The sequence below is a fragment of the Carassius carassius genome, chromosome 33 (assembly GCF_963082965.1).
Source record: "Carassius carassius chromosome 33, fCarCar2.1, whole genome shotgun sequence".
Taxonomy (NCBI): Eukaryota; Metazoa; Chordata; class Actinopteri; order Cypriniformes; family Cyprinidae; genus Carassius; species Carassius carassius.
In genome coordinates this window covers 9119792-9146866 of record NC_081787.1, presented here as the reverse complement: position 1 = coordinate 9146866, position 27075 = coordinate 9119792, and the positions used below count along the sequence as shown (strand labels likewise).

Sequence of the window (27075 nt, the reverse complement as noted above, 5' to 3'; positions counted from 1 at the left end):
AATAAATGCAGACTTGGTGAGCATAAGACACATCTTTAAACAAAAAACAAGAACATAAATACACATGTATGCATAAAGTGTGGTCATTGGCATTATTTTATTTACACTAGTCATACTGCATAGACTAGACAAAATACAACATACAGGTGTAAAACCATACAGAATTTTCATTTTGGCCAAACTTTTCCTTTAAAACAAATGATATCAAACTCTTACTTGAGCTGCAGTAAACACCCAAGTGCATGGGGGGTGCTGTTGGGGTGGCATAAAGCAGTGCACTCTGCTTGTCCTACCACAAAACATTCTTTACACAGCCATGAGAGAGACCACTGAGGGATACAGGCCATTCGCAGCACAGCTGTCCAATGTTTACCTGACCATCCTGGCCCTCTTCTGCTTCAAACTTTTTGTTAGAATTACCCTTAATCTACTCACGCACTTCTACATCATCAAAGGTAACCATAAGGAGGCTGCCCGGATTTCAGCTGAGTTCTATGATAATGGTCAAGGGCATGGTAAGTAGAGCGCGGACTTACATCACTGCTCACCACATGGGCGCCAGGAGTGTGGATTTAATTTCCTGTTGCCAGCGTTTTGCCCTTTATGATGGCCCATTTGCATGGATATATATGGAACATGGGGAATATTACTATTGCACAATGGTTTTCCTGCAGCTTTATTTATAATAGCTGTCATTGCATGTGATGATGACCACAACAGGGAGTTCAGTTTTACATTACGTTGTTTTAGATATGCTTTTTCAAACTCTATAAAATTCAAAAAGTGCCATATCTACATTCCAAAGCACATTGTTAAGATTCATATTTGTGTGCTTTACATCAGGCTACTTATGATCACATGACCACAGATCCTAAACATCAAGCACATGGAAGTTTACTAAGTGTGCCTGCGACGCAGAGCCCAGGAATGGCTGCCAGGCTGCTATTTACTGTGTTGTATTAATAGAATTGAGGCCATGTACCCCCCTCCCCATTGACTATGCAAGAAATGCAGTCATCTTCAGTCTAACAAGCTCATGTGCAGCCAGACGCTTGTCTGCTGGATTTTGAGCAGTGAAGTCGGGCCGAATAAACAGAAGTCAGGGATTTTGGTGTAAAAGAGTTGTCTCGTAGAGCATCTCAGAAAACAGCTTCTCCAAGTTTAAGATCATGCAGAGAGGAACACAGACGGGCGATAGTCACAGGGGATTGCCATAGTCTGGCATTTACTAAGCAACTTAAGTAGGGCAACGTAGATAAAAACACCAGACAGCTTCAATGACTCTTTTAAATCATTTTTTGAAGAAAATGATATGAGGAGGAAACATTTTCCTGAAGGGTCACAAGCTCTGTCAAAGTGGAAGTCTTGCTGAGCTGGTTAACCAGTCAAGGTTGGTGCTTTGATATGTTTCGTGTGTACGTGGACCGACTTGGAATATCCTGAGGGCAAAAGTGAATGGTGTTCTTGAATGTAATGTTCTTGAATGTGAGGCTAAGAAGGAAAATCGAAAGATACAGATTTGTGAGGCAGTTCAAACCGTGTCAACAGAGAGCTGGTCCTATTTATGTTTTGAACTTGAATGATTATATTATACTATATTTGAGTGAGTGATGAAGGGAGGTGACGATGATGATGATGACGTGTGGAATGCATCAGCAGTTATTCTGGATATTGACTCAGGTGTGTATACTGGAATAGCAGCTTTTGTGATGGTACTTTATGTATGCAGTGAAAATCTGGGACACAAATCCTATTTACATCTGATAATAAACGTTAAGAAAGTTATTGCACTTGGATTTTTTTTATTTTTATAAACAAACAAACACAATGAGATAAAATTAATAGGAAAATACAAAATATTTAATATTATTTTATGAATTTTGACAGATGAAATTAGAAAAATCTGAATTAGAAAACTTTAATTAATGCAAAATTGAATGACACGTATGTTTACAAAATTTCTTATAACAGCTAAATTACAACTAACTATAGTTGAATATATAATTAAAAAAACATTTCTATAGAATTCATAATTGAAAAGATAAAATATATTTTAATGTATAACATTATTGTTTAAACAATTCAACAAACATTTAAAACATATTTTCTAATAAATTAGAAAAATGCTAAATTTAAATATTTACACTATACTTAGGTTGTATGTATGTATGTATATGTATAAGGTGATATTCATATTTAAAAATTCCTAAATTTTCTGTTTAATAAATCAGTGTTTTTATTCTCCTCCAGGGTCTTGGGCCGACCGCTCTGCTCTTCATGATGCTGCCAGCCAAGGACGTTTGCTGGCTCTCAAGACCCTTATTGCACAGGTAATTTCTCATTTAAATGACCTTAAATTGAACTGTAAGATAATAAATACATCTTTTTATTAATATGTGTAGTATTTATATATTGTAGTCACATGCACTCTACTGGATAAGTAATGTAATACACATTTGGTGTAGAGGTGAACACTGTAATCATCATGGACCCTATTGAAGGTCATTGCTGCCACCATCTGGAATAAATAAATCCTGCAGATTCTAATGAACTTAATCCTGCACATTTCACTTTATCTGTCCTCAGGGCCACAGCGTGAATGTGCTGACAATAGACCACATTAGCCCTCTTCATGAGGCGTGCATAGGGGCCCATGTTAACTGTGCCAGAGCCTTGATAGATGCTGGAGCCAACGTTAGTCTCTGCAGGGCTGATTGGTAACACTTTCATTTCACAGGTCTTGATAGGCAACCTACACTGAACAAAAAAAAAAAATGTGGAGTAGGATTTAGAAAAAAGCTTGGAAAATGTATCACTCAGAAAAGGCTAGTTAATTTACAAAAAATGTAAAAGCAAATGTCTTAACATAATTATTAGTAGTTTTAAATAGAAATGGTTAAGTTAAGCTTACTTGGGAATTCCCAGTACAGATTTTTGACTCTTGATTTTTTTTGTAAATTTTACTTAAGTAATGCTTATCATTGTAAAAAAAAAAAAAAAAAAAAAGTGTTCTGTAAAATAACAGTAATTGAACGCACTGAAAAAAAAAAAAGATTTACTTACTTTTTCTTTCGTAAGTTTTGCACACATTTCTTTTTAAGCAAAACTTAAATACTGAATTAAAAAGTATCAAGCAGACAGATCGATGCCTCTTTAAAATAATATGTCCATTCAAAATAACTATTATACAACTGAACTCAGAGAGCTCAATACTTGGTACACCATACACAATGACGGTAACAATCTGTGAATAGTGTTTTAGTATGAACGGGTCATTTTGAATAGAAAATTAACTCCAGATGTCACAAAACAGTACTTTACTAAACCTTACAACAAAAGCAGCCATAAAACATTGTAAATACCACTCGAAAACAGTAAAAACCTCACCTTAAATTAAGGTTAATTATTAATTATCATATCATATATAATGATGGTAAATACGTGAACATAACTTTGATATTTACTTAAAGAATCCTTTTTTTCTGGGGTCCAATTATATCCAATTACCAATGAATAATACTCCAATTATCTTTGTTTAATTTACAGCTTTGGAAATGGTATCTTTATTTTTTATTTTTATATAATCTACATATAATCTATATCATTTATTTAATCATTATTATATTATATATTTATTTATTTATTTATTTATTTTTGTTTATTCAAATATATGAGTTACAGCAAATTATTATAATTTGGTAAACACTTAAGTCATAAAACGCGATAAAACATTCAGCATTTTATAAAGATTTGTGCTCCGCTGTTGCATTTCTCATAAAATGTCATGAAACATGCTGTTCTTCTGGCTTGTATTCTATGTCTTTGTGTTCAGGTTAATGTGACAACTATAGATGGAGTGACGCCATTGTTTAATTCCTGCTCAGCTGGCAGTTTGGAATGTCTAGAGCTGCTCTTGCAGTGTGACGCCAGACCACAGGCCCTGGCTATATGCCAGCCTTCACCTATCCATGAGGCAGTCAGCAGGGGTGGGTAAAAGACTGGCACTAAAGTACCATATTCCTACACAAATCAAAATTAGCCCTACTTTGCTGACTTGCCAATAGACTCTGTAAGTTTTTAATATGACATGGTTTTATGGTCTCATTCAAAGGTCACAGTAAGTGTGTGGAGGCACTGATTGCGTGGGCTGTTGATGTGGACTATGAAATCCCTCACATGGGCACTCCTCTCTACAGTGCTTGTCGATGTAAGGAGTTCTTTTGTGCCCGCAAGCTGCTTGATGGAGGTAAACAAGTCAAAATTCACAACACTATCTAACTGTGCTGACAAGTGCAGACAAACAAACAGTAGTTTTATGACAGTCTAACTTAAGTTAAGTTTAACAAGCCTAAAAAAGTAGATTCATTTTGAGGTGGACAACGCTGAAAGTAACAATAAGGGGGAGTGCATTAAATGTTGATTCTGTAAATGCTCTGACAGATTAAGTGAGTTTATTCAGTGTCAGACTGATTTAAAGCACTTAAAGGGATACTCCACCCCAAAAAGAAAATTTTGTCATTAATCACTTACCCCCATGTCGTTCCAAACCCGTAAAAGCTTCGTTCCTCTTCGGAACACAATTTAAGATATTTTGGATGAAAACCAACTGACACAAATTACAAGTTATGAAAATAAAATAGTTTATAATAAAACAGTAAAATGTTAGAATGAAACATAAAATGTAATATTTATCAAACAAAATGCAATAAAAATGAATAAAAATGATTTTAATAAATAAAATAAACATTAATACTAGAATCATAGATCTGTAAAACACTGCATAGAAACCAGACTAAAGAAAAAAAATAAAGAAATTTAAAAAGCAGGAATCGTAATTTGATTCGTTGTATCATGGCACCATACCGGTTATTCAATTTCGACCAATTTAGTATTTTAACTGATATATCAACCACTCTTACAGGTAGGCAACACTTAAAGTTATGCTTAATATTTGGAAAATAACTATCTGTAATTATGTTACTAAGTTTTCATCATCACAGGTGCAAATGTGCAGAGAGGTGCACATTTGGAGACTCCTCTTCATGCAGCAGCCCATAAAGACTGTATAAGCATAGTGAAGCTCCTGCTGGAATTTGGGGCAGATGTAAATGCACGCAACCTGGAGTATAAGCGTCCCGCAGAGGTTGCTCCTCCAGGGAGCCTTACAGAAGGATTCCTATTGATTTATGAAGGTGGGTCACGTGTGCAGCAGCATGATAGATTTACATGCTTTACTGCATCAGCCTTTATCAGTTTTGTTCCTTTTACAGCGACACCCCGTTCTCTGCATCAGCTCTGCCGTCAGCGAATCAGGGAGAGTTTGGGACGTTCCCGACTACATCTTCTTTCACATTTGCCCCTCCCCAAAGCTATGAAGAACTTTCTACAGTATAGATGACATCACCTTATGTTTGCTGGCAGGCTATCTTAGTATTATTGTATGGTTTGACTAAATATAACTAATCATTTTAAATAATAAAAATCAGTTTTAACTTTATGCATTTAATAATAATTGTCTCCCATTTCTGTGGCCTGATTTACCATTGGCCACTAATGTCTTTGGTGTATAAATAAACTTGTGAATGGTACCCCATTTTGATTATCTTTTATAAATCAAACATACTAATTTTATCTGGATAATTTTTCCTTGCTATGGAAGTCACTGGCTACCGTCAACTATTTTGAACTGGTTACAAACATTCATCTTGAGGGTGAGGAAAGAATTGTATTTTTTGTGTGAACTATCCCTTTAAATGAGTCACTATATGATCTGCCAGCAGGCGGCAGCACATCAACTGTCTGCAGCGCGTCACGTCGAGCTTGTTTCCATGCGACTGTACACAACGAACCAAAGGAGGTTTATCCTCTTCATCGAACAAACTTGTGGCTGCTCGTCGTTTCTGACGTTATATATAGTTAGAAATGGCCTATTTACAGCCCCCTACCAAGAGAGGTTTTGAAATGGCTGCAAAGTCTCGATTTTTCTTTTTTTCTCAAAAAACGTGCGCAGGTAAGTTAAGTAACGTTAGAGAAGATAACTGCATTTCTGCAGCCCCACAAACCTTAGCCAGTTTTAGAGCATCTTAATACATTTGCTCGTGTATAAAAGCTTAAAAGTGCTTTATAAAGCTAGTGAGTTAAGTTTTCTAACAGTACAATAACAATAAACATTAATTTCTTAAAGAGGAATCTGTTTCGCTACTTTGTCAACATCCGGGCATTGATCATCTAGTTTCATGAAAAATATAAACTGGCATCAAAAATACATTTTCAAATTTATTAATACAAATACGAAATATGCTTACACGTACCTTGCTGTTTTTTTGGATGGGTACATAGTGGCGGAAATATTTTCCTGGTACTTCCCGAGGGATTTTCCTATGCACTCAGTCTCGTATGATAATGGAGCTTCATTGGCTGCCAAACAGTCCAACTGGTCCCAGATTGATAGAGTGAGTTTTGATACCCTGCAGAAATAATAATAGTGATATGAAATAATAATTTGGTTTCTTGATATTTTTATTATTTTTTTTTTTTCTTAAACTATGCCAATTAAATATAGATCTAGCTGTTTAATAAAGATATTCTCTGTAATACACCTTTGGCGGTTTAAAAGTTTTTTGTGAAGCAAAACATCAGTCTGTTGAAAGAGGTCATCGATGGCACAATCCACTGTAAACCTGGAGCTGCAGAGCTTCTTGTGCAAGAGATTTACACCATCCTGACCAAGAGAAGGTGAGCTTTCATATTCACTTCATACATTTTCCATTCCCATCAGATTATGTAAATCAAATATTAGCCAAACAGGCATTGTTTTCGAATACTCCCATTTTATTTTTCTCTGTTCTGGTATATACAGCCCACTTTTCACGATACAGTTAATTTCCAAAAGATAAAATTATGTTCAAATGAAAGACAGGATATGTTTTGCAGGATATGTAGTTCACCTGCAATGTGCATGCTTTGTAATATAAATATACACATTGGCTTGCAGCCATGATTTCATAATGAGCCACATATGCTTAACTCAAAGGTTAAGGGCTAATTAATCTCACACTTTGTCTTCATTTGTCATGTTTTATGAGTCTTGTAGAATCCAGAGCATCCAGAGGGTGGAGCAAGACTTCACAGATAAGGCTTATCAAGACCGGTTGCCCATGGTGGCTCGAGCCACAGCTTCCGTGGCTATAAAGAGCAACTTGAGTCTCAGTGAGGTTATAGCTGAACCGAACCTCATCGCCAACCAGCGCAAGGTCCTAACGATCATACACAGGCACATATAACAGAAAAGAGGAGAGAACACAAGACCCAAGTGAGTAACACACCATGAATCCTTTCTGTTTTCCTTGAGCTCTGTATGTGTTGGGGAAGGATGTTTTACTGCATTTTTCCTTTTTGAGTATTTTTCCTTGACTTCTTCGTAGAACGATTCAATGTTAAGGCCACTCTTGGAGAGCAGGCTGTCAGATTGCCTCCGCTGTTAGCCTACCAGAGCGAGTCAAACCTGCAGATGAACACCAGTCAAGCAGCTTGTTAAGTTCTTGGCCATACCCTCCAACAAGAGGACGAGACCTATGTAAGCTAACAGTCTAAATACTTAATTTAAACAGACCAAAAAACATTTTCTTCAAAGAACATTTTAATATGAGAAATTTAGATTTAGATTTAGATTTAAAATAAAAATAACAAGCATACACATCAGTACAGCTTGGGTCTTTTCTTTATTTTTTAAAAGAGCAGTCTTGACATTTTCCTCAAAATCTCCATGGACGAAAAAAAAATCATGTAGGTTTGGAACGTCATCTGAGTTAGCTGTTAGGCCTTCTTCAGCCTGTTGCTGCATCTCTGTTATCGCTGTATTGAGATGGCTGTGTTTTCATTGAAAGGCGCAGCATGTTCTCTTCTCTGCTCCACCTAAGACCCTCTGCAAATTAGACATTCATTTAGCAAACTCACTGTGAGACAGACAGGTTTTAGGCAAGTTGCCCAGGTCCTTGTTTACCCCCTCTGCCTCTTTTACTCTGCTTTTCTCTCCCCTTGTAAACACACAAACACATAGTGTTACACAGTTTCTTTCAGACTCACACACAGGCAAACACTCTCACATTCTCAATGCCACTGTCAAATAAAAGACTGTATCTGTTGTGCTACCATGCAACTTTCAGACTCAATTCATAGCATAAGGTTGCCATGGATATATAAAGCAAGCATAATGCTTTCCATCATTGTGCCCAGAAAATAACTGTTTATGTCACCTCGTCTCTCTCACACTCCCACTGTTTTTCTCACCCTCCTCCCTATAACATGCTCATGCTCTTATCTGTCTGAAATGGACATTTAAAAAAATAAAAATAAACGAATAGGCTTTGTGCAGAATAAAATGTCATTATTTACGAATGGTATGACCCTGAACAGGGTTATTTATTCATTAGCATAGCTGAAATGTTATTGAAATAAGTGTCTGCTCTTTTAATTTGACAAAATGACAAACTCTGTCATTTTTATGGTCAACAATAAAAGGAAATGAAAGTAGGAAAAATATTATTCTATTAAATCATTATTTATTTTTCAGAAAATGTTCAGAGACAGTTCATCCAAAAATACAAAGTTTCTTTCATTAAAAGAGTCATTGCTTACTCACCCTCATGTTGTTCCAAACTTTCTTCTGTGGAACAAAAAAGTACAATCATTTTGTATGAACTATTCCTGTAGGGAAGTAACGCAGAAAATGCCATTGTGACCACTATGTGATCAGCATTTGTACTGTATATGCATTACATCCATATAGTAACTGGCTCTATTGAATTCTTCATTCAGATTAGTTCATTAAAGCAATCAGTAGTCAAATATTTTGTTTTAATAAACTGAATGCTTTCCATGGCTGCATGCCAGTGCTACTTTCATATCTCTCATATCACTCTGCTCTCTCTCTTGTCACTGGTGCCTTCATGTGACTCAATGTGGTGACGTTGTTAAAATCACCAACTGCATCCATTTGTTTTAAAAATAGAGTAAAAACTGTCAAATTATAATTTGCTATTACAATTGATTTTTTATTTTATTTTAAGTGTTTCTATTTGAATATATTTTCAAATGTATTGATTATGTCATTACTCCAGAACTTCGGTGTCACATGAGAAATCATTTGAACATGCTGATCAAGAAACATTTTGAATTATTATTACAGTTGAAAACAGTTTGCTGCTTAATATTTTCTTGAAACAATGTTTTTTTCCAGGATTCCCAAAAGAACAGCATTTATTTGAAATATATTTTTGTAACTATGTAAACTGTCACTTTTGATCAATTTAATGCAAGTATTACTTCAAAAACAACAACAAAAGATTTAAAATAAAATCTTACTGACCACAAACTTTTGAACAGTTTGGATTTCGGATTCTTAACACTGTTGCTTGCAGTGTTTTTCTTGTTGGGCTGATATTTCATTCTACATTTTAATGGATTATATTTCTTTAGAAAAGGCTTTAGGCTTATCTACAAGTAAGATCTTAAATTTGTGTATCTAAATCCATGTCACTGCAGCTGACATGGATTTAGGTGACAAAAGACCCAGACAAGAAAGATAACCCTGTCAAGAGTTATTTTGTGTTATCTTGCTTATAAAACATGGTGTTTCATGCTCTGTGCACATTGTTTGCTCAGTGTATACATGTACAGTATGTGTGCATGTGTTGCCTCCTGGACAGGCGACATCTAAAGTGCGTTTCCATGGTAACAAGTCATCTAGAGCTGAAATCGAGTGAGCGATGGTAGCACTCACTGCAAGCAATTCAGAATACATGCACACTGGCACACATTTTGTGCAATCCTTTCCATTGCCAACTAACTGCATGTAGACGGCTAGATGCCCTTGTAGAGGCTGCTAAGCCATCTGTTGTGTGTTTTTTGTCATCTGGGCCTGCAGCATAAAATAGTGAGTATGTATGTATTTTAAGAGTTAGAGGAGGAGTGTTCGGATTCATTTATTTAATCCAGACAGAAACATGATTAGCCAGAAGGGGGATTGGGTGTTAAAGTATCGCTCATTAAATTTGGATTTCCTCTCCAAAACCCACCCCATACTCATTGCCTGTGCATCACACATTAACACATGCACATACGAACAACACACACACACTTGGCAGCAAGAGCCAACGTCTCTCTCCCACCACCTTCCCAGAAAAGCAGCATCATCAGGGACCGGGGTGTGGCTGTGTTTGTGCCTGCACAGACTCCATGACATGTGGCAATCACATTGGAGATCATTTTCCTTCTGTACATGCAAATGATATTAATATAATTCACTATGATTAAATCATATTATTAAATAATGAAGTATCTAAATAATATTTATATACAACTTTTAAGTCAATAATAAACACATTTGTTGGCAATTAATTCTAACAATAAATTTTGAATAATTTATACAAAATTAATGTTAGAATTAATTGACAGCAAATGTTTATTTTTGACTTACAAGTTATAAATTCTTTAGATATAATAGTTTACTGTAAATTTAAATACATTTAATCAGCTATTTCATGTAATGAAGTAAACACAACTATATATTTAATTTTCTATTATTCAGTTATATCTATAACATTATTATTAAATATTATGTATAATTGTATGTATAATGTTATCGAATGTGTATGTTGTTATTATATTATTTAGTTATTTATGAAATTATTTAGTTTTGTATATTAAATACCTTGTTGATATTTTCATGTAATGAATCATATTAATACAAATATATATATATATATATATATATATATATATATATATATAGATGGATAGATAGTATATTTTGACACTGATTTTTTTTTTTTACATTTTTCAGACAGCCAATTCTGAATGTTTGGTTACACTTTAAGCTGTCTTGTTACAGTGTAATAATACATTTAAGTACTTAGTAATATTAATTAGCAACATTTACTTACTGTAAGGTTAGTTTCATGTATTTTTACTTGATGTGTAACAAAGAGACTGTAAAATAAAGTGTTTCCGCCTCTTTAAACTATTGTATCCCAACCCTGTTCTTGGAGGCACACCAACAGTACAGATTTTTGGATGTCTCTTTCTGATTCATCCGTTTGAGGTCTCGGAGTCCCCCATCGAGCTCTTGAGTTGAATCAGGTGGGTTTGAGTTTGAAAACGTGTACTGTTGGTGTGCCTCCAGGAACAGGGTTGGGAAACACTGTCTTAAACACCCTGTGTGAATACAGAATGCATGTACTGTATGCTATTGTCAAATGTTAGTCTGCATTTGGTGTTTTATGTCTGTGCAGTGATGCTGTCCCTGAAATAGAGCCCTATCAGGGAAGGAATGTTAAACATGGCATGGTAGTATATCAACACATCAGACAAATTGTTATTGTCAGAGGACATGCAGTCATTTTGGGGGTAGAGTTAGGGGCTGTTCATACAGAATGTGTCCTGTGTGAGTGGCCCCTAACACATTTCAATAGCAACTAGATGCTATTCTTGGATTCTAAATAAGAAAGCAGTTCGGCCTTCACAATAATTTTAGCAATTAAAATTGCTGGTCGAAAGTAAATCTGTCAGCGTTTTGTCCAGGTCATGTTGATTCATCTTTCAAAGTGTCAGCAGATCATAAGCCAGTATTTGAAGTAATGGGGTCAGTAAAAACTTGATAAATATATCCATATTGCAGGTAAATATCCATAATGATTGCCTGGCATTGCTCTATTAGAATTTATATATTAGATTTTCTTTTTAGTCCTCTCAATTGAACCCTGATTAAATGGGCATTTCTCATCTCTCGAGATTTCAGTGTGAATGCCCACTGCTATTTATTGTTTGTTGAACTTAAACTTTCTAAAAAACTTTTACAACATTTGTATGTTCATAGCTTACAACATAAACTAATCTTGAAAGTGTTGATTATAGCATTGTAGATCAAGTCCCATGCACTGCAACTGCAACTTGAAGTGATTGACAGTTCAATTAGAACAGGAGTGCTTTCTGTGTATAATTTGATCACAATTTAATAACAGATGATTTCCATAATGCTAAGAGTCATTGTAGTCAAACGTACTTGTATAGAATTGAAGAGAACTGTTTTATTAATTTCGAGTTAAAATGTTTATTATTATTATTTAATCATAGAAACAATTGTCACAGACAGCCAATTACCCCAGCCAATTTCCCTTTCAAGGAAAGTCTGTTCACTTGAGTGGCCATATTTGCAATGCCTACGGGCAGCTATTTTGGCCTTCCAAAACCAATCTGCTTGATTTAGGAAATACTGAAATGTCAAAAAAGGCTTGCCACACTCACATATAAATACCATATATAGTTGCTGCCTACTTTGCTTCAATATTGTGACGTATTTTGTGACCAACTGAAATGGGATATTAAATAGAGGGCAGTGTTTTATTTTATCTCTCCTCCTCTCCATCTCTCACTCACAGCAAGCTAACGGTTGGAGGGAAGGTTAAGAAAGTTCTACCCAAGCCGCCAAACTGATGTCATCACAGAAGCAAATGCTATTCCAGAGCGGAAGTAAATGTTCAGATTTTGATTAAAGATTACAAAGACAAACATTTTTCTTTTCTGTGCATTAACTTGAATTAATTGTTTGCTTATCTGAAGTCTTACTTCAGATTTTAAAGTTTTACTTCAGGCTGAACCAGCCATTCCTAGTGTGTGTCTCAACACACTAACTGTTTCTATATTAACCTGAGCTTCCAATAGCAAGTTGCAGTGACAGGATTACTTTACCAATTAGCGATGGGCTTTTTCATTTAAAAGGTTGGACTTATTCAGCCATATTATGCATTGCCCTTTCTCTCATTTATAGCAATATGAGTGCACAATCTTGGTTTATCTGAAGTGTTTGATATTACAGTCTGTCGTAGATTTCTCAATGGTTATATACAATCCGGCAAGCAGCAATTGTAAAGTGAGCTCGAAATTATGTTCTTTGTTGAAGATTCAAATAAATGTAAAATGGACTAAAAACATTTATCAAAAAACAGATAAAGCATTAAAAAGTAATTGAAACAAAATTCATAATTCGGCCAATAGTAAAAAGAAAAAAAAAGTTCAGAAAAAGGTTGAAGGCTGTTCATGAAACAACCCAATAATCATTATCAAATGTTAATAGCACCTCTGTACGAGATTGAAGGTTTTAACAAACAATAAGTGGCTGAATAAGACTGAATAATAAACTGCCTTTTTATGCCTTTTATGTTTTTGTCACTCACTGGAATGACAGACAGTGAATATATTTCTGCGCACACATACAAACACACACACACACACACACACACACACATAAAGAATCAGGTGATGTTATATGATGTTATATTCATCACATACATTCATATTTCATCCATGTTGCGCACGAAGCAGCAAAGCTGTAAAAACCTACTCAAGATGTCATCATTATATTTCAACCCCTTCGACTTATTATTACAAATATAGCATATGTGTTTCTGAAAACGTTAGCAATAATTCTGTAGGAGAGATACCTTTCACAATATGCAATGAAACATACATCCAATGCTGATATGTAAATGTCTTTAATAAGCTTGCTAATATCACATGGGTTCTGTTCCCTTAAAAAGTATCCTCAGTATATCTTGGGGAAGCACTGACCATTGTTAATATTATTTCAGCTTTAACTCTGTTCTTTTATCTCTCAAATAGATCTACTTCATATGTATATATATATATATATATATATATATATATATATATATATACATACAGTATATAACAATTTGTATGAGGTAATTACCAGATAGAATGTAAATTGTTGATTATTTCTTTTTTTTTATCTCGAGTTCAATGCAGCAGAGATGTAATCAGCATTAACCATTTTTTTTTAGAGAAGGGGTGCACTGTGGAGGCTTTTACTGGCTTAGTGCTTGACTCCTCTAAAACCCCACCTCTCTCGGTTCACCCAGTGTGCTGCTCCATGTTTTGGGGTGTTGTGGATTTGTTGTTTTTGTATACCACACAACTATGAGCTTGTGTTACCTCGTATAAACACATATATAGAAGTATATAGAGAGGTCTGAATGTCTTATCACTCACTGGTTTGCACGAGCCCGTGCTGAGATGCCACACTCAACCTCCTCACACAATTGAAGTCAACTGAAAAAAATCGGTCTTGACAGCCGCTCTCCTCTGTGAGGAACTGGGTAGTAGCAGGAGCGAGAGAGTGAGGAGTGGGAGGAGGGAGTGAGAGTCTGAGAGAGGGAGAGAGGGGGAGAGAGAGACTTGTACATTGAAAGCCAGCCTCAGCCTCTATTGTGGTAAGCAGGCAAGGGAAGGCGTTTAAGCAGAGGACTTTAAACCCACAGCCGCAACTCTGGTCATCACTGTAGAGACCCCCGAAATCAGAGGACAAGGCAGTATGGAGGAGGAAATGGATGAGGGACAGACCCAGAAGGGTAATGGAATGCTTCTTTCTCCATTTTTTTTCCATCCATCTTTACGAGTGTGTTGTTTACCTTTGTGCCTAATCCCTCACTGCTTTTCATTATGTCTGATCTTGTGGATTATAAAATGAGGTTATGAAAACTGTTAGAATATAGGTTTTTTTTTTTTCCCCATGGAAGAAGCAGCATATTCTGCCGAATTTTCAAATCCAATTTTTAATGAATTCCCGTTGATGTATTTCATGCAGAAACTGTGTTGCAGCGCATTAATTTTTAGTTCTTGAATACATGCAATTAACTTGACTTAGCAAATATTATGCTTACATTCTAAAAAAAAAAAAATCAATTGTCATATTGTCAGATTTTCAATAGGATAATGATTGTAGAGGGGTGTGTGCAGGGGATGGGTCCCGTGTGAGCACACGTGCGTGTGTGTGTGTGTGTGTGTGTGTGAACAATCTGATGGGTCTGTCTTTGTTTGCCGCGCATTTCTGTCAGTATGTCTGAGGGAGGCTGAGACAGATGGGAGAACCATCTTCTGCATGCACTGGATTTTTAAATATTCATCCTAAATCCTAATTTACCCATTGTTTCCCTTTCTTTCATATTCTTGGCTTGCTCTTTCATTTGTGTGCAGGGGCATTTGTTTCTTTGTGTGAGAGGGAGTTTGTTATTTATAATACTACCATTTGCAGGGGCTGAGGTTTCGAGCTCAGGGTGGAAATCACTGCGTGTCTTTTTTTCTTCTTTGGTGGACTATAGAGAAAATATTTGGATACATGGTGAGGAGCTGAAAGAAAGAGAATACAAATAATCAAAATAATAGCCTTCGGAACTCTCTCTTCCTCCTCTTCTCGCTCCATCTATGACGGCTCTTTATATTTCAGCGATTTTCCCCTACTCCCTTCTAAAGCAGTGTGATGATAGCAGCCATGTCAGGTCTGCTCTACTTGAACTGTCAGTGTGCTTGTGTGATATTAAGCCAGAGGTGGAAAGAGTATGAAAATATTCCACTAAAGTATCATTACATTAATGAAATTTTACTTAAGTACTTGTAAAAGTACCAGTCTCAAGTAAAAGTAAATAGTAGCTCATTTTAAATTTATTCAGAGTAAAAATTACTTAATAACATTTTAACAGTGGGATGGAGGCAAAAATGGGATTGGCCAAGGGTGTCAAACTCAGCCCTGCATAGTTTAGATATAACCCTAATTAAACACATCTGATCCAGCTAATCTAATCATTTAGGCTTATTTGAAAACTAGATGGTATGTGTGTTGAAGCAGGGCTAGAACTGAACTCTGCAGGGCTGTGGCCCTCCAGGACACCCCTGAAATAGACCTATAAATCTCAAACTAGTTGTTTTTTAATCAAAGGAATCAGTTATTTAGAATAATAAGACATTTGGGCTGTTACCAGGCCAATTAAAAATCAGTATCAACAAAATTAATATTTTTAATGCAGAGGAAGCACAGAAGCTTCAACTGAAGTGCCATTTAGATGTATTTACACACTGTTTAATGTAGGACATGAAAGTTGCAAATGCAGAAATAATGTTTTGATATATTAGACTTAAAATGCTAAACACTAATTTAAAATTATATAAAAATAAATCAAAAGATAATTTAAATGTACTGTACTGTAGGTGTCAGTAAGTCACACTCACTGTTAATAAGTCATTGCAATTGAACCAAATCATTTAAACGGTGGATTTATTCAAGAACGAAACACCGTCATTTACGCAGATGGCTGTGCTTGGAATAATTTTTTTCTTGTCGAAATAGAGCAAAAACAGGCAATATGGTGTTTCAAAGCAAGTCTCTAATTAACTTATTGTTTACTGAACTGTTGTAAAAAAGAAAAAGAAAATCTATGTAATCTTGCAGATTTTTGGAGGAAAAACGTCACTCTTTTTGTGATATTGTTTTATTATGTGAAATTATATGAATTTATAAATTTTCTGCCCCTATATCTTCAATTTTGTGATCTTTCTAAATGCATTTTAACAGACTGAATCACGCAGTGAAAGAAATCACTCTAAATGCACACACTAGTCTAATCTACACCTCACAGCACTTTATATGAGTGTTTTGTTTGGTTTTTGACTAAATACTAATAAAGTCGTTAATTAATAATAATAAATTGTTAAAACAACAATTATGATATTATTTCATACAATATATATAACACATGCTACACTACTGTCTTTTTGGCTAATTTGTGTAAAACCTTTTCCTAAAATGTCAAACCTTAATTTTAACCACCAATGCAACGATGCAAGTATTTCGCTTACCTCTATCTACGTTTGCGAAGGTTATAAGCTGCTATTTGGTCTCCCCAGGCAAACACCGCTTACACTGCATAATAGAGCATAAATATGGCCAGGGCGTCACTTAATTTCCTTCAAGAATACGACTCAAGCCCGTTCACACTGCCAGCGAGTTTTTCGCTGTGTGTCGCTAGAAGACGCTTGTGGGCGTTTCTACTGCTGTCACTCTGATGTTATTGGTAGACTGCACGTCTGTATAAACCTATAGACAACTAACCTACTGACAGGTTTTGACTGTACTGTAAATATACTATATATAAATGTTTACCTATACATAAACTAAAAAAAAAAAGCTACAGGAATACATTATATAAAATGCATAAAGCCTGTTATTCATTTATTTTGTCTGTATTTTTAAGTTGTTTTGCATATAAATCGATGTTTTGATTGTGTTGTTTATATAGGAAATGCTTATTGTCCATAAAGTGTACCTAAATAACTTGTTGATAAAAATGCAAATCCAAGATAAGATGTATGTCTCTTTTGACAAGGTTTATATATATATATATATATGCTGAATTTTCAGCATCATTACTCCAGCCTTCAGTGTCACATGTAACATCCAGTCTATCACATGATCATTTAGAAATCATTCTAATATTCTGATTTATTATGAGTGTTGGAAACAGTTCTGCTGTCTAATATATTTGATGAATAAAAGGTTAAAAAGAACTGCATTTAGTCAAAATAAAAAAAAATTCTAATAATATATATTCTAACAATAAATTTTCTTTACTATCACTTTTTATCAATTTAACACATCCTTGCTGAATAAAAGTATTGATTTTATTTTAAAAAAAGAAAGAAAAAAATTACTGACCCCAAATTACTGACCAGTAGTGTATATTGTTATTACAAAATATTTATATTTTAAAAACATAGCTTTTTTTTTTTACTTTTTATTCATCAAAGTATCCTAAAAAAGTATCACAAGTTCTGAAAAAATATTAAGCAGCAGAACTGTTTCCAACTTTGATAATGAATCATCATATTAGAATAATTTCTAAAGGATCATGTGATAATGATCCTAAAAATTCAGCTTTGCATCACATAAATAAATGATAATTTAAAGTATAATAAATTTAAAAACAATTATTTTAAATTGTAATAATATATCACAATATTACATTTTTTTCTGTATTTTTGATCAAATAAATGCAGGCTTGATGAGCAGAAGTAACTTCTTTCAAAAACGTTAAAAATGTTTCCAAACTTTTTGTCTGTACTGTATATAATGTACTGAGTGAGATTTCCAAATTGGTCCATAAGAATCCCAAAAAGCAAGACTTAATGAAAATGTTTATTGAAAAACATTTGAGGTGACTAACATATTTAAATTTTTGCATTTGCAATGCATATAATGCGTAATTCCCTAATTCAGTGCCTTAAGACCTAACACACAATGCTTACTAATGAGTCAATGACTGCAGTGGAATTTTCTTAAGAAAACCATAACCAGCAGTAGTATTCACATATTGACTGTTGTGCTGACCCTACCGCTGCACTATGATGGAGTAGGGAACTAAGCAGCCTGATGGGAGAATGGACATTTCATTACCTCTCATGATTATTGGATTAGAAGACATTAGGCTGTTAACACAGACAGATTCCATCCCACTCCCCATCTTTTATTTATGGCTTTTTCCTGCAAATTTCTGTCATTGCCACTGTTGACAGAGTTCAGTCTGTTAGATGAGCTCATATGAATCCCTACTGACTGTGTAACATCATCCACTGAAAAGATTTTGAGATGTTCATAAAGTTTATTTTCGCCATTGTGTGCTTATATAAAAAGATAAAGTGTGAGGGCATTTACATGTGTGTAACAATTGAAATGCTTTAAAAACTACATTGTTGATACACGGATTAGTTCACAGATTTTTGCCAATTACCTTTGTCAATGTGCTTGTGTCTTCCGTCTGTTTACGTTCTGATATCAGAATCTCTGCAATTTTAAAATCTTATGTTAACGTTTTCTGCCATGTAAAATGTATTGAGCTGATTTTTAATAGTTACCTATATTTAGTTTTGCTGTGCATGTAAACAAACTCATTTATAAGAGATTTTGTGCCCACCATTGCATGGTGTTATGCCTCTCATATTACTTTTAGCTGCTCAGTATATGTAACAAACCCGTTTCGTTATTAATATCCAATGCAAACTGTGATTGCTTGATGCATTACACTAGGATTATAAGCACTTGTTTGAATATTCCCATCAGTTTTGATCCTGTGGTGCAAATGTACTTTTCTTTTTCTTTAAGCTGTGTGATGGATCTGTAAAGCAAATGAAAGTGTGATTGAATTCTATACCTCTGTGGGATGCAACTTATCTTGCAATCCCACATCCTTCCTGTTTTATTTTTTTCATTTACCCAACCTTGTGTGATGCAGAGGCAACCCTGTAATCTGGACACTCCTATTGTTCCCACACTCTAGTCAAACCTCGCAGGGACACTGAAGTTTCACTAATTGTCTTCTAAACTGAATCACGGCTATTCATAGAAAGTGAATTCTGTGCAGTATTGTTCACCCTAGTGTTTCTAACAGGCCAAATGACAATGAGAACAGAGAGTGGAACAAGAAACAGATTCTTCAGATAGTTTAAAGACATTTCGTTTAACCCTTAAACACAACACAGTGCAATATTATTCAAAATACTGCACAAAAAAAAAACACTCCTTAATAACTTCCATGGGGAAATATTTGATAAAAATGTCCATTTGTTAGAGGGTTTTACAATAATGCCATATTCAGTGTATTTCAAATCCAGATAAAAACAAACAAAATACTAAGGGGTCTAAATGGGTTCCTTTACAGATGAATGTGGGATGTGTTAGAATCTTCTAGCAGCCCCAGCATAAGCAGCAGAGTTGGGTGAAGTCGTGTAGTCTTTGCCGTTCATGCTGCGTGGGTTCTGGACTCTTTTCTCCCATCATCCTTGTAAATGTGACTCCCATTCAGTCCGTTTGCTGCTGAATGTGTTGACACACGGCGCTGTAAGTGGGTCATGGTGCATGCACAGGCCCGGCCCATTCTCATGCGCAGATTCGTCGCACAGACGTGCGTTGATGAAAACCCGCGCGCTTTCAGGGAGGGGCCGGAGATATTGACACAGCGCCCCTCATGTAGCCGCTTGATGTGACTGTGTTCAATTGAATTTGAATTCTTTTTTTGGACAGAAAAAATGGCATTCACGGTAATGAAATGCTAATCACTTTAAAATGACAAATTATTCAAATCCTATTAAAACAAAGGCCGAAGAGGGCCCAACTGAGCTGGTTATGAATGGAGAGGGTTTAACAGTGGGTCTTAAAAGGTTAAAAAAAATTTTTATAAAAATAATTTCACTACATATTAACCAGCACTTGTATCTGTTTTCCTCTCCATGTGACTGTCTCTCTGACTCCCACTGTCTTTTTCATTCATCTGTAGCAACATCTTATCCCTTCACTCACCCTTTCTCTCTCTCCCTTCTGTGGTGCGGATTAACATTTTGTTGCAAAGTCTTTGTCAGAGTCCTGTGAGAACGTTTCCTCACCGAACATTTTTTGGATTTCAGAGTGACCACTGGTTCGCAGTGACCCCACAGTCCCAGGGATTGATTGGAGGTTGGGGGTGGGGCGAGTCAAGGCGGGAGTTGCACTGTGTCTGTCAGACTGACAGATGGGCATTGGGTGGAGTGATTGAGGGACATGGGGGGAGGTGTAGGGGCAAGAGGGTGGGAGCAGCGATTGCTTTATTATTAGAGGACCCTCTAGGGTATTGCTTTTGTTTATGTTGTTAGGGTTAGGCCTGTCTTTTGCGTGCATTATGTTTGGTTCAACATCTGAAAACAATATCCAAATGCCATTGTTTTTTTTTTTGCTTTATATTATTATTTATTAATATTTTGAATGAGCTTTTATTTGTTTGTAATTTGTTTAATTTTATTTAAATTTTAGCTTAAGCTGCAATAATTTTGTTATGTGTGTCAAATATGTATATGAAGAAATATTTAGAAATGTTTTATATATATGAAAGTGAAAAGTGAAAAGTGAAAGTGACGTGACATACAGCCAAGTATGGTGACCCATACTCAGAATTCGTGCTCTGCATTTAACCCATCCAAAGTGCACACACACAGCAGTGAACACACACACACACACTGTGAACACACACCCGGAGCAGTGGGCAGCCGTTTATATATATATATATATATATATATATATATATATATATATATATATATATATATATATTAATGAAAACAATTTTAAATTTTAAAGTTTTAGTTAACAGAAACAACTAAATGCTTAAAGTTAATCAGGAAAATTTTAGCAGATTGTTTAGTATATTTGATTAATTAAGCGTCAGACTGGCTCCTCAAACTGTTAATGTTAAACTGTGTTTGTGAAGATTGAGTTTATCAGTTTTTATCCAGTAATAAAAGAAAATGCATATATATATATATATATATATATATATATATATATATATATATATATATATATATATATATATATATATATATATATATATAATTTGAATGCATATACATATTCAGAAAAATGTATGTATAAAACAGAAAATGTATAAAACTGAAATTTAGCTGGTATTGTTAAAAAAGAAAGAAAGGAAGTTTATGTTATCTCTAAAAACATCCTGTATCTTTTCAGCTACACATTAGCCATTTCTATTCAAGAATGTTTGCACTGATTTAATGGTTACATTTTGTATCAGGGACTGATATTTGGTTTCATTAATGCATTGGTCCAGTAAACCATTTCTGGTTTTGGCTGCACTATATAAGAGATTGCAAGATTTTGTCTGCATGAGAATCTTGCCAGAGAGGCTATCCTGTGAGAATTTATATCATAAATAAGATTCAGTGCCTTAACAAAGTGTGCAATCTGCATTTATTTCTAATCCCATTTCATGGTCTAACACCCTTAAGTGATTAATTCAAGGCTGTATTGTAATGTAATGCAATTTGTGGTAGATTCAGTACATATGATTTCTCTCAGCCAACCAGGAGTCATGCAGTGGTTTCCACAGTGCAAATAATCTCATAACAGGATCAAAAGGGCAAGTAGTATTGTGTAAATGCTAATATTTTTATGTAGCTGAGTATAATTACAGTAATATGAACATTTATTATTTAGAATTATACAAACACACATTTAAGTAATACTTGAAATCAAATATATAAATATATTATTAGTAAAGTAATATAACAAAAAAAATGCTGTGTTTTTAAAAAAGTTTAATGCAACATTTTTAAGACAACTTTTTTTCTTCTTATGCTGGACATAGAAAATTTATAGATCTATAAAGCAGTACAATTAATCAGATCAGTCTGTATTCTCACTCCTTGCAATCCACAGCAGTTGCAACAAGTCGATCCCTTGCCAAAGCCAGGTCTGAGGTTCATTACAGCATCATTACCATAGCGGTGTTTGGCAGTATTCAATAATTCACATACAAAGGCCTTAAACATAAACAGAGCAATAGCCTCCACCAAACCATACTCATAACTCTTGCACAGTGTAAATCATGCGAGTTCCAGCAGTTGTTTTATAAGGACTGGGAAACAAACACTGAGTGGGAACATATGCCAAATTTCCCACAATACAGAAATGCTTTTTAGAGCGATGGCATAGAAATGCTACGGTAAAAAACAGTTAATTAATTAACTGTAAGTGATAAATGCTATAATGTTAAAAAAGAAAATACATGTAAATTTACTGTAAAATTTAGTAATTAAAAAAAAGTAATTATTGTGTGTTCATGTGTTCTAAGTATAACATATGAATGATCTTTTTATGCTGAAAATATATATTGATTTAATATTCCTTATATGAATTTTAATAATGATTTATAAATAATTACTATAATTATAATGTGAAATATTATATTTACAAATATTAAATATATGTAAAATATATATTTTTTAGCTCATAATTCTGAAATATTGTCACTGTACCATAACATTTAAACATTTCATAACTGATAAGTGTGAGAACTATGTAACAACAACAAAACAGTTTCTCTAGAACACATCACACACTTAGACATAAGGAAATGTAATAAACTGCTCTTATGCCTCTTTTATTTTTTTGTTGTTGTTTTTTTCTGAACATAATGCACTTGTCTCATCTGTTGCAGAGATATGAAATCTAAAGTTAAAATAGGCCTATAATGAAAGACATGAAGGCAATCATTAGGAAAAAACTTAAGTGACAAAGTCCTTCCTTGATCCTACCATTCATTTTGTTATTTATGAATCATACTGTTATGATTCACTCTGATACAGTATATGATGCCAAGGGGAGAAATTTTAATAGTCTGCCACAGGGACAATTTTGCACATCATTGGAGATTGGTGACAGAATCAACTGGACCCTCAGAGTGAGTGGATTGAGGATTTACTTCCTGGGTACTTGTTAGTCTTGTCAGGCACGGGCTACACACTAGAATAGCACAGAAGACTACTTACACTTTGCTTTCTGTGCAAGAATACTCCTTTGTTAAACTTCATAAATGCAAAAAAACCTAAACCACAAAACCAATTCAACAGATTCAAATACAGACACACAAAACATATTAAAGATCTCGATGATTAAAAAGCATCTTGTTTTTCCCAGCCGTAGCTTTCAGATGAATGAGCTTTTCACATGACCTCTTTTTTTCATCCTCCTCTCAGGATGTATGGAGTGTTGTCTGAAATGTTTAGGAGGAATCCCTTATCCATCCCTGATTGCCACCATCCTGCTGTATGCTGGAGTGGCGCTCTTCTGTGGATGTGGACATGAAGCTCTTTCTGGAACGGTCACCATCCTCCAGAACTACTTTGAGGTGATCGAGGGACCTGGAGATGGTCTGGATGTGTTTACAATGTAAGTGTAAGCAACATATCGAACCACACATTTTTCACTATACTGAGATTTTCAATTACATACATGTATTAAAAACATTTTATATACAATAAATATATTTTTTGTTACACCACAAGCAATAAGTGTTTTTTAACATTGTTGTTATGCATCATGGGTGTGTGTTGGCTTTTACAAATGAATTGTTTGATTAAGCAAACGGAAATGTGTCTGTCTCATTCAGTTAGTGACTTTATTACCTCCATTTTCCACAGCATTGACATTATCAAGTATGTGATCTATGGCATTGCCTCTGCATTCTTCGTCTATGGCATTCTTCTGATGGTCGAAGGCTTCTTTACCAGTGGGGCCATCAAGGACCTGTATGGAGACTTCAAGATCACCACCTGTGGGCGCTGTGTCAGTGCATGGGTGAGAAATCACTGGGAGTGCTTCATGCATTGTAATTTAGAAAAGGGCAACAGCAAAGCCACTAAGAGAAACTGCCGCACATAAATATGGCATCCGTTTATAGGCTATAAAAGATTATAGTACATAGTGAACTCTGCAAGTTATTTCCCTCTCATTTGTGCCAAGTGAAACATGAAATATATTGTGTGGTTGCAATTACTGTAATTAATTTATAACACTTATATCAATTAATAATGCTTACAATTTTCCCTATTTAAATCGGATTTATTCTTAATGATTTTATCTTTTATTTCTTGATTTGATCTTTTTCTTCAGTTCATCATGTTGACGTATATCTTCATGTTGGCCTGGCTGGGTGTGACAGCATTCACCTCTTTGCCTGTCTTCATGTATTTCAACATCTGGACCATTTGCCAAAACATGACCATTCTGGAGGGAGCAAGTTTATGTCTTGACCCGCGCCAGTTTGGTATGTTTACAGTCTGTGGGATTCAGCGCCAGATGATTAGGTGTCAGACCTCATATATCCTAAAAACACAGATTGTGAAATCACAAAAACTATTTATTTTAGGTGTCGTGCCCATTGGAGAGGAGAAGACTGTATGTGCAGGATCAGAGAAGTTTTCCAAAATGTGTGAATCGAATGAGGTACGTAAACAATGTTAGCAAATGATTGTATAGGTCATATCACAATGAAAAGCAAGCCAAGACTCATTTCTCTCTCAATATTTGTTTTCTGAAAGCTGGATATGACTTTCCATTTGTTTGTGTGTGCGTTGGCTGGGGCTGGAGCTGCAGTCATTGCCATGGTGAGTTTTGATTAATATAATGCAATTATTAATTCATACAATGCAACTTAGAGAAGAAGTTGTACTTATGGGTGCAGTGCTGAAAGGGGACCGTTGTTCTTTGTCTTGAACCATTCTTTTATGGAAAAAAGGGGGAAAATGCATTGTTAAATGAAAAACGTATTATATATGACTAAAAGAAGAAAAAGCTGACCAAAGATACTACTAGACAAATTGTGGTGTGAACAAATTTGAAATTCCTTCTTTTAAACTGCCAATGGTATGTTATTTGGGTGATGATGATGATGATGCCAGCTGAATTAATGACATCACCTGCTTCAGCTCCTTGTTTTTTAAAATCCTCCTTTTATCTTTGTGTCTGTTTTCGGTTTCCCTCTCTCTCTCTCTCTCTCTCTCTCTCTCTCTCTCTCTCTCTCTCTCTCTCTTTCTCCCTCTCTTCATCTCTCTCTCACATACACGGAGAGACACTGGGCATGCCATTTTGTTGTCATGGAAACTGGGAGAAGAAAGGCCCTTGAGCTTGAAGCAAACACACTCAGTAATTTTACGAGGAACCATTTTCTGAAAAAGAGAATGAGCTTGTTAGCCTGGGATGATGTAGCTCATTATAGAAAGAGCTTTTCTGTCCCCTGCTGTGGAAAGAGCAAATGTAACTGATTGTTAAACACAATTTGTCCTCACACTCTCTGGGATGGGTAATAATAACCAAGCTTTTCGTTTGTCAAGATGAGAAAATCAGGGCGTGTCCCTATTTAATCTGATTTTGATTAATGATGCACTGAACAACATATAGTGTATGCTCTCATGCAGGACAATAATTAACTCTTAACATATATATTAACATACAGTATATATATGTGTGTGTGTGTGTGTGTGTGTGTGTGTGTGTGTGTGTGTGTGTGTGTGTGTGTGTGTTTGTGTGTGTGTGTGCCTTCATCGATGAGTTTTTCATGCATATCTGAAGTAGACTGTAGAATTTCCTCCTAAGCAAGGCAGGCTGCCAGCACACCTATGAGCAGAGTCTGGCTGCTTTACAATGCTGCCTCCTGCTGGGGTCACTGCTAAAATTAGAGTGACAAACATGCGTCATCACCACAGACCGCTGTCAACTCGCAAACCTTTCTTTCCTGATCGAAATTAGTTATTAATAATAATAATAATAATAATACATACATACATACATACATTAAATATATATATATATATATATATATATATATATATATATATATGTGTGTGTGTGTGTGTGTGTGTGTGTGTGTGTGTGTGTATTTACTCATCAAGACTGCATTTATTTGATGAAAAATACAGTAAAAACGGTAATATTATTGAATCAACAAAAATAACAACAACAAAAATAAAAACATTTAACATTGAAAATAGTAGGATGAGAAAAATTATTAAGGGTCATGTGACACTGAAGACTGGAGAAATGACTGCTGAAAATTCAACTTATATATATATATATATATATTAAAAAAGTCCAAATATAATCAAAACATTTTCAGACTTTTGTGTGTAGTTTGTGCGTGTGTGTGCACTGAAAAAAGAATTGTTGTAGAAACAAATTCCACTGAAATTTCTAGTAATTTTCATCACATCAAAATGCAAATGTTTAGTTGACTCTCTGTTGCTGCTATTTAATATTATATTGTGTTGCTTCAGATCCACTACCTGATGGTGCTGTCTGCCAACTGGGCCTATGTGAAGGATGCATGTAAAATGCAGAAATATGAGGACTGCAAGTCCAAGGAGGAGCAGGAGCTGCATGACATCCACTCTACACGCTCCAAGGAACGGCTCAATGCCTACACATAAGACAGGAAGCAGCAGTGAGGGCGAGAGTGCTTTCACTTCCTGTTGAAGGGAGTTTTGGCACTGGTGCAGTCCAGGTGGTGTGTCGTATGATCAACCCCATGGCCAACCCATTACCTCTCACACAAAAATGTATATTATTATTATTAGTGCTAGCAGTAGTGTTTAAGTTTTTTTCACATTATTGTATTTATTTATTTATTTTTTTGATTTTGCTGGTTCTTTTTTTTCACACTACATATAATTGTGTGTATATATATATATATATATATATATATATATATATATATATTTCTCTTTTTAAACACCTTTTAGTATCAGTACATGAATCACTCTTATGTAGAGGGTCGGTTATTGGGGTGAAAGAAGCAAAAATTTTCATTTGTGTCTGTCTCTTAAGGTCTCATTATCAAGGACTTAAAG

General features: G+C 35.0%; 2 protein-coding genes and 1 pseudogene across 3 annotated transcripts; all 3 read left to right on the top strand.

The window, feature by feature from the left end:
• Positions 1-281: 281 nt before the first annotated feature.
• On the top strand, positions 282-5588 carry asb5a (ankyrin repeat and SOCS box containing 5a). 2 transcript variants are annotated; one of them, XM_059521622.1, is made up of 7 exons: positions 282-515; positions 2251-2330; positions 2587-2694; positions 3833-3986; positions 4112-4246; positions 5001-5192; positions 5271-5588. In XM_059521622.1, the coding sequence occupies exons 1-7, from the start codon at positions 317-319 to the stop codon at positions 5396-5398; spliced, it is 996 nt and encodes a 331-aa protein (XP_059377605.1). In that variant the 5' UTR covers positions 282-316; the 3' UTR covers positions 5399-5588. The 2 variants fall into 2 exon arrangements, with proteins under 2 accessions (XP_059377605.1, XP_059377606.1); XM_059521623.1 differs by lacking the exon at positions 282-515 and adding an exon at positions 889-1680.
• Positions 5589-5765: 177 nt separating this feature from the next.
• LOC132114123 (spermatogenesis-associated protein 4-like) lies at positions 5766-8981 on the top strand (annotated as a pseudogene).
• A 5033-nt stretch (positions 8982-14014) lies between these two features.
• LOC132113696 (proteolipid protein DM beta-like) lies at positions 14015-26880 on the top strand. The gene is made up of 7 exons (XM_059521621.1): positions 14015-14426; positions 23428-23620; positions 23872-24028; positions 24344-24497; positions 24600-24676; positions 24772-24837; positions 26503-26880. Exons 1-7 carry the CDS (start codon positions 14390-14392, stop codon positions 26653-26655), a joined length of 837 nt encoding a protein of 278 aa, XP_059377604.1. The 5' UTR covers positions 14015-14389; the 3' UTR covers positions 26656-26880.
• The last annotated feature ends 195 nt before the right edge of the window (positions 26881-27075 follow it).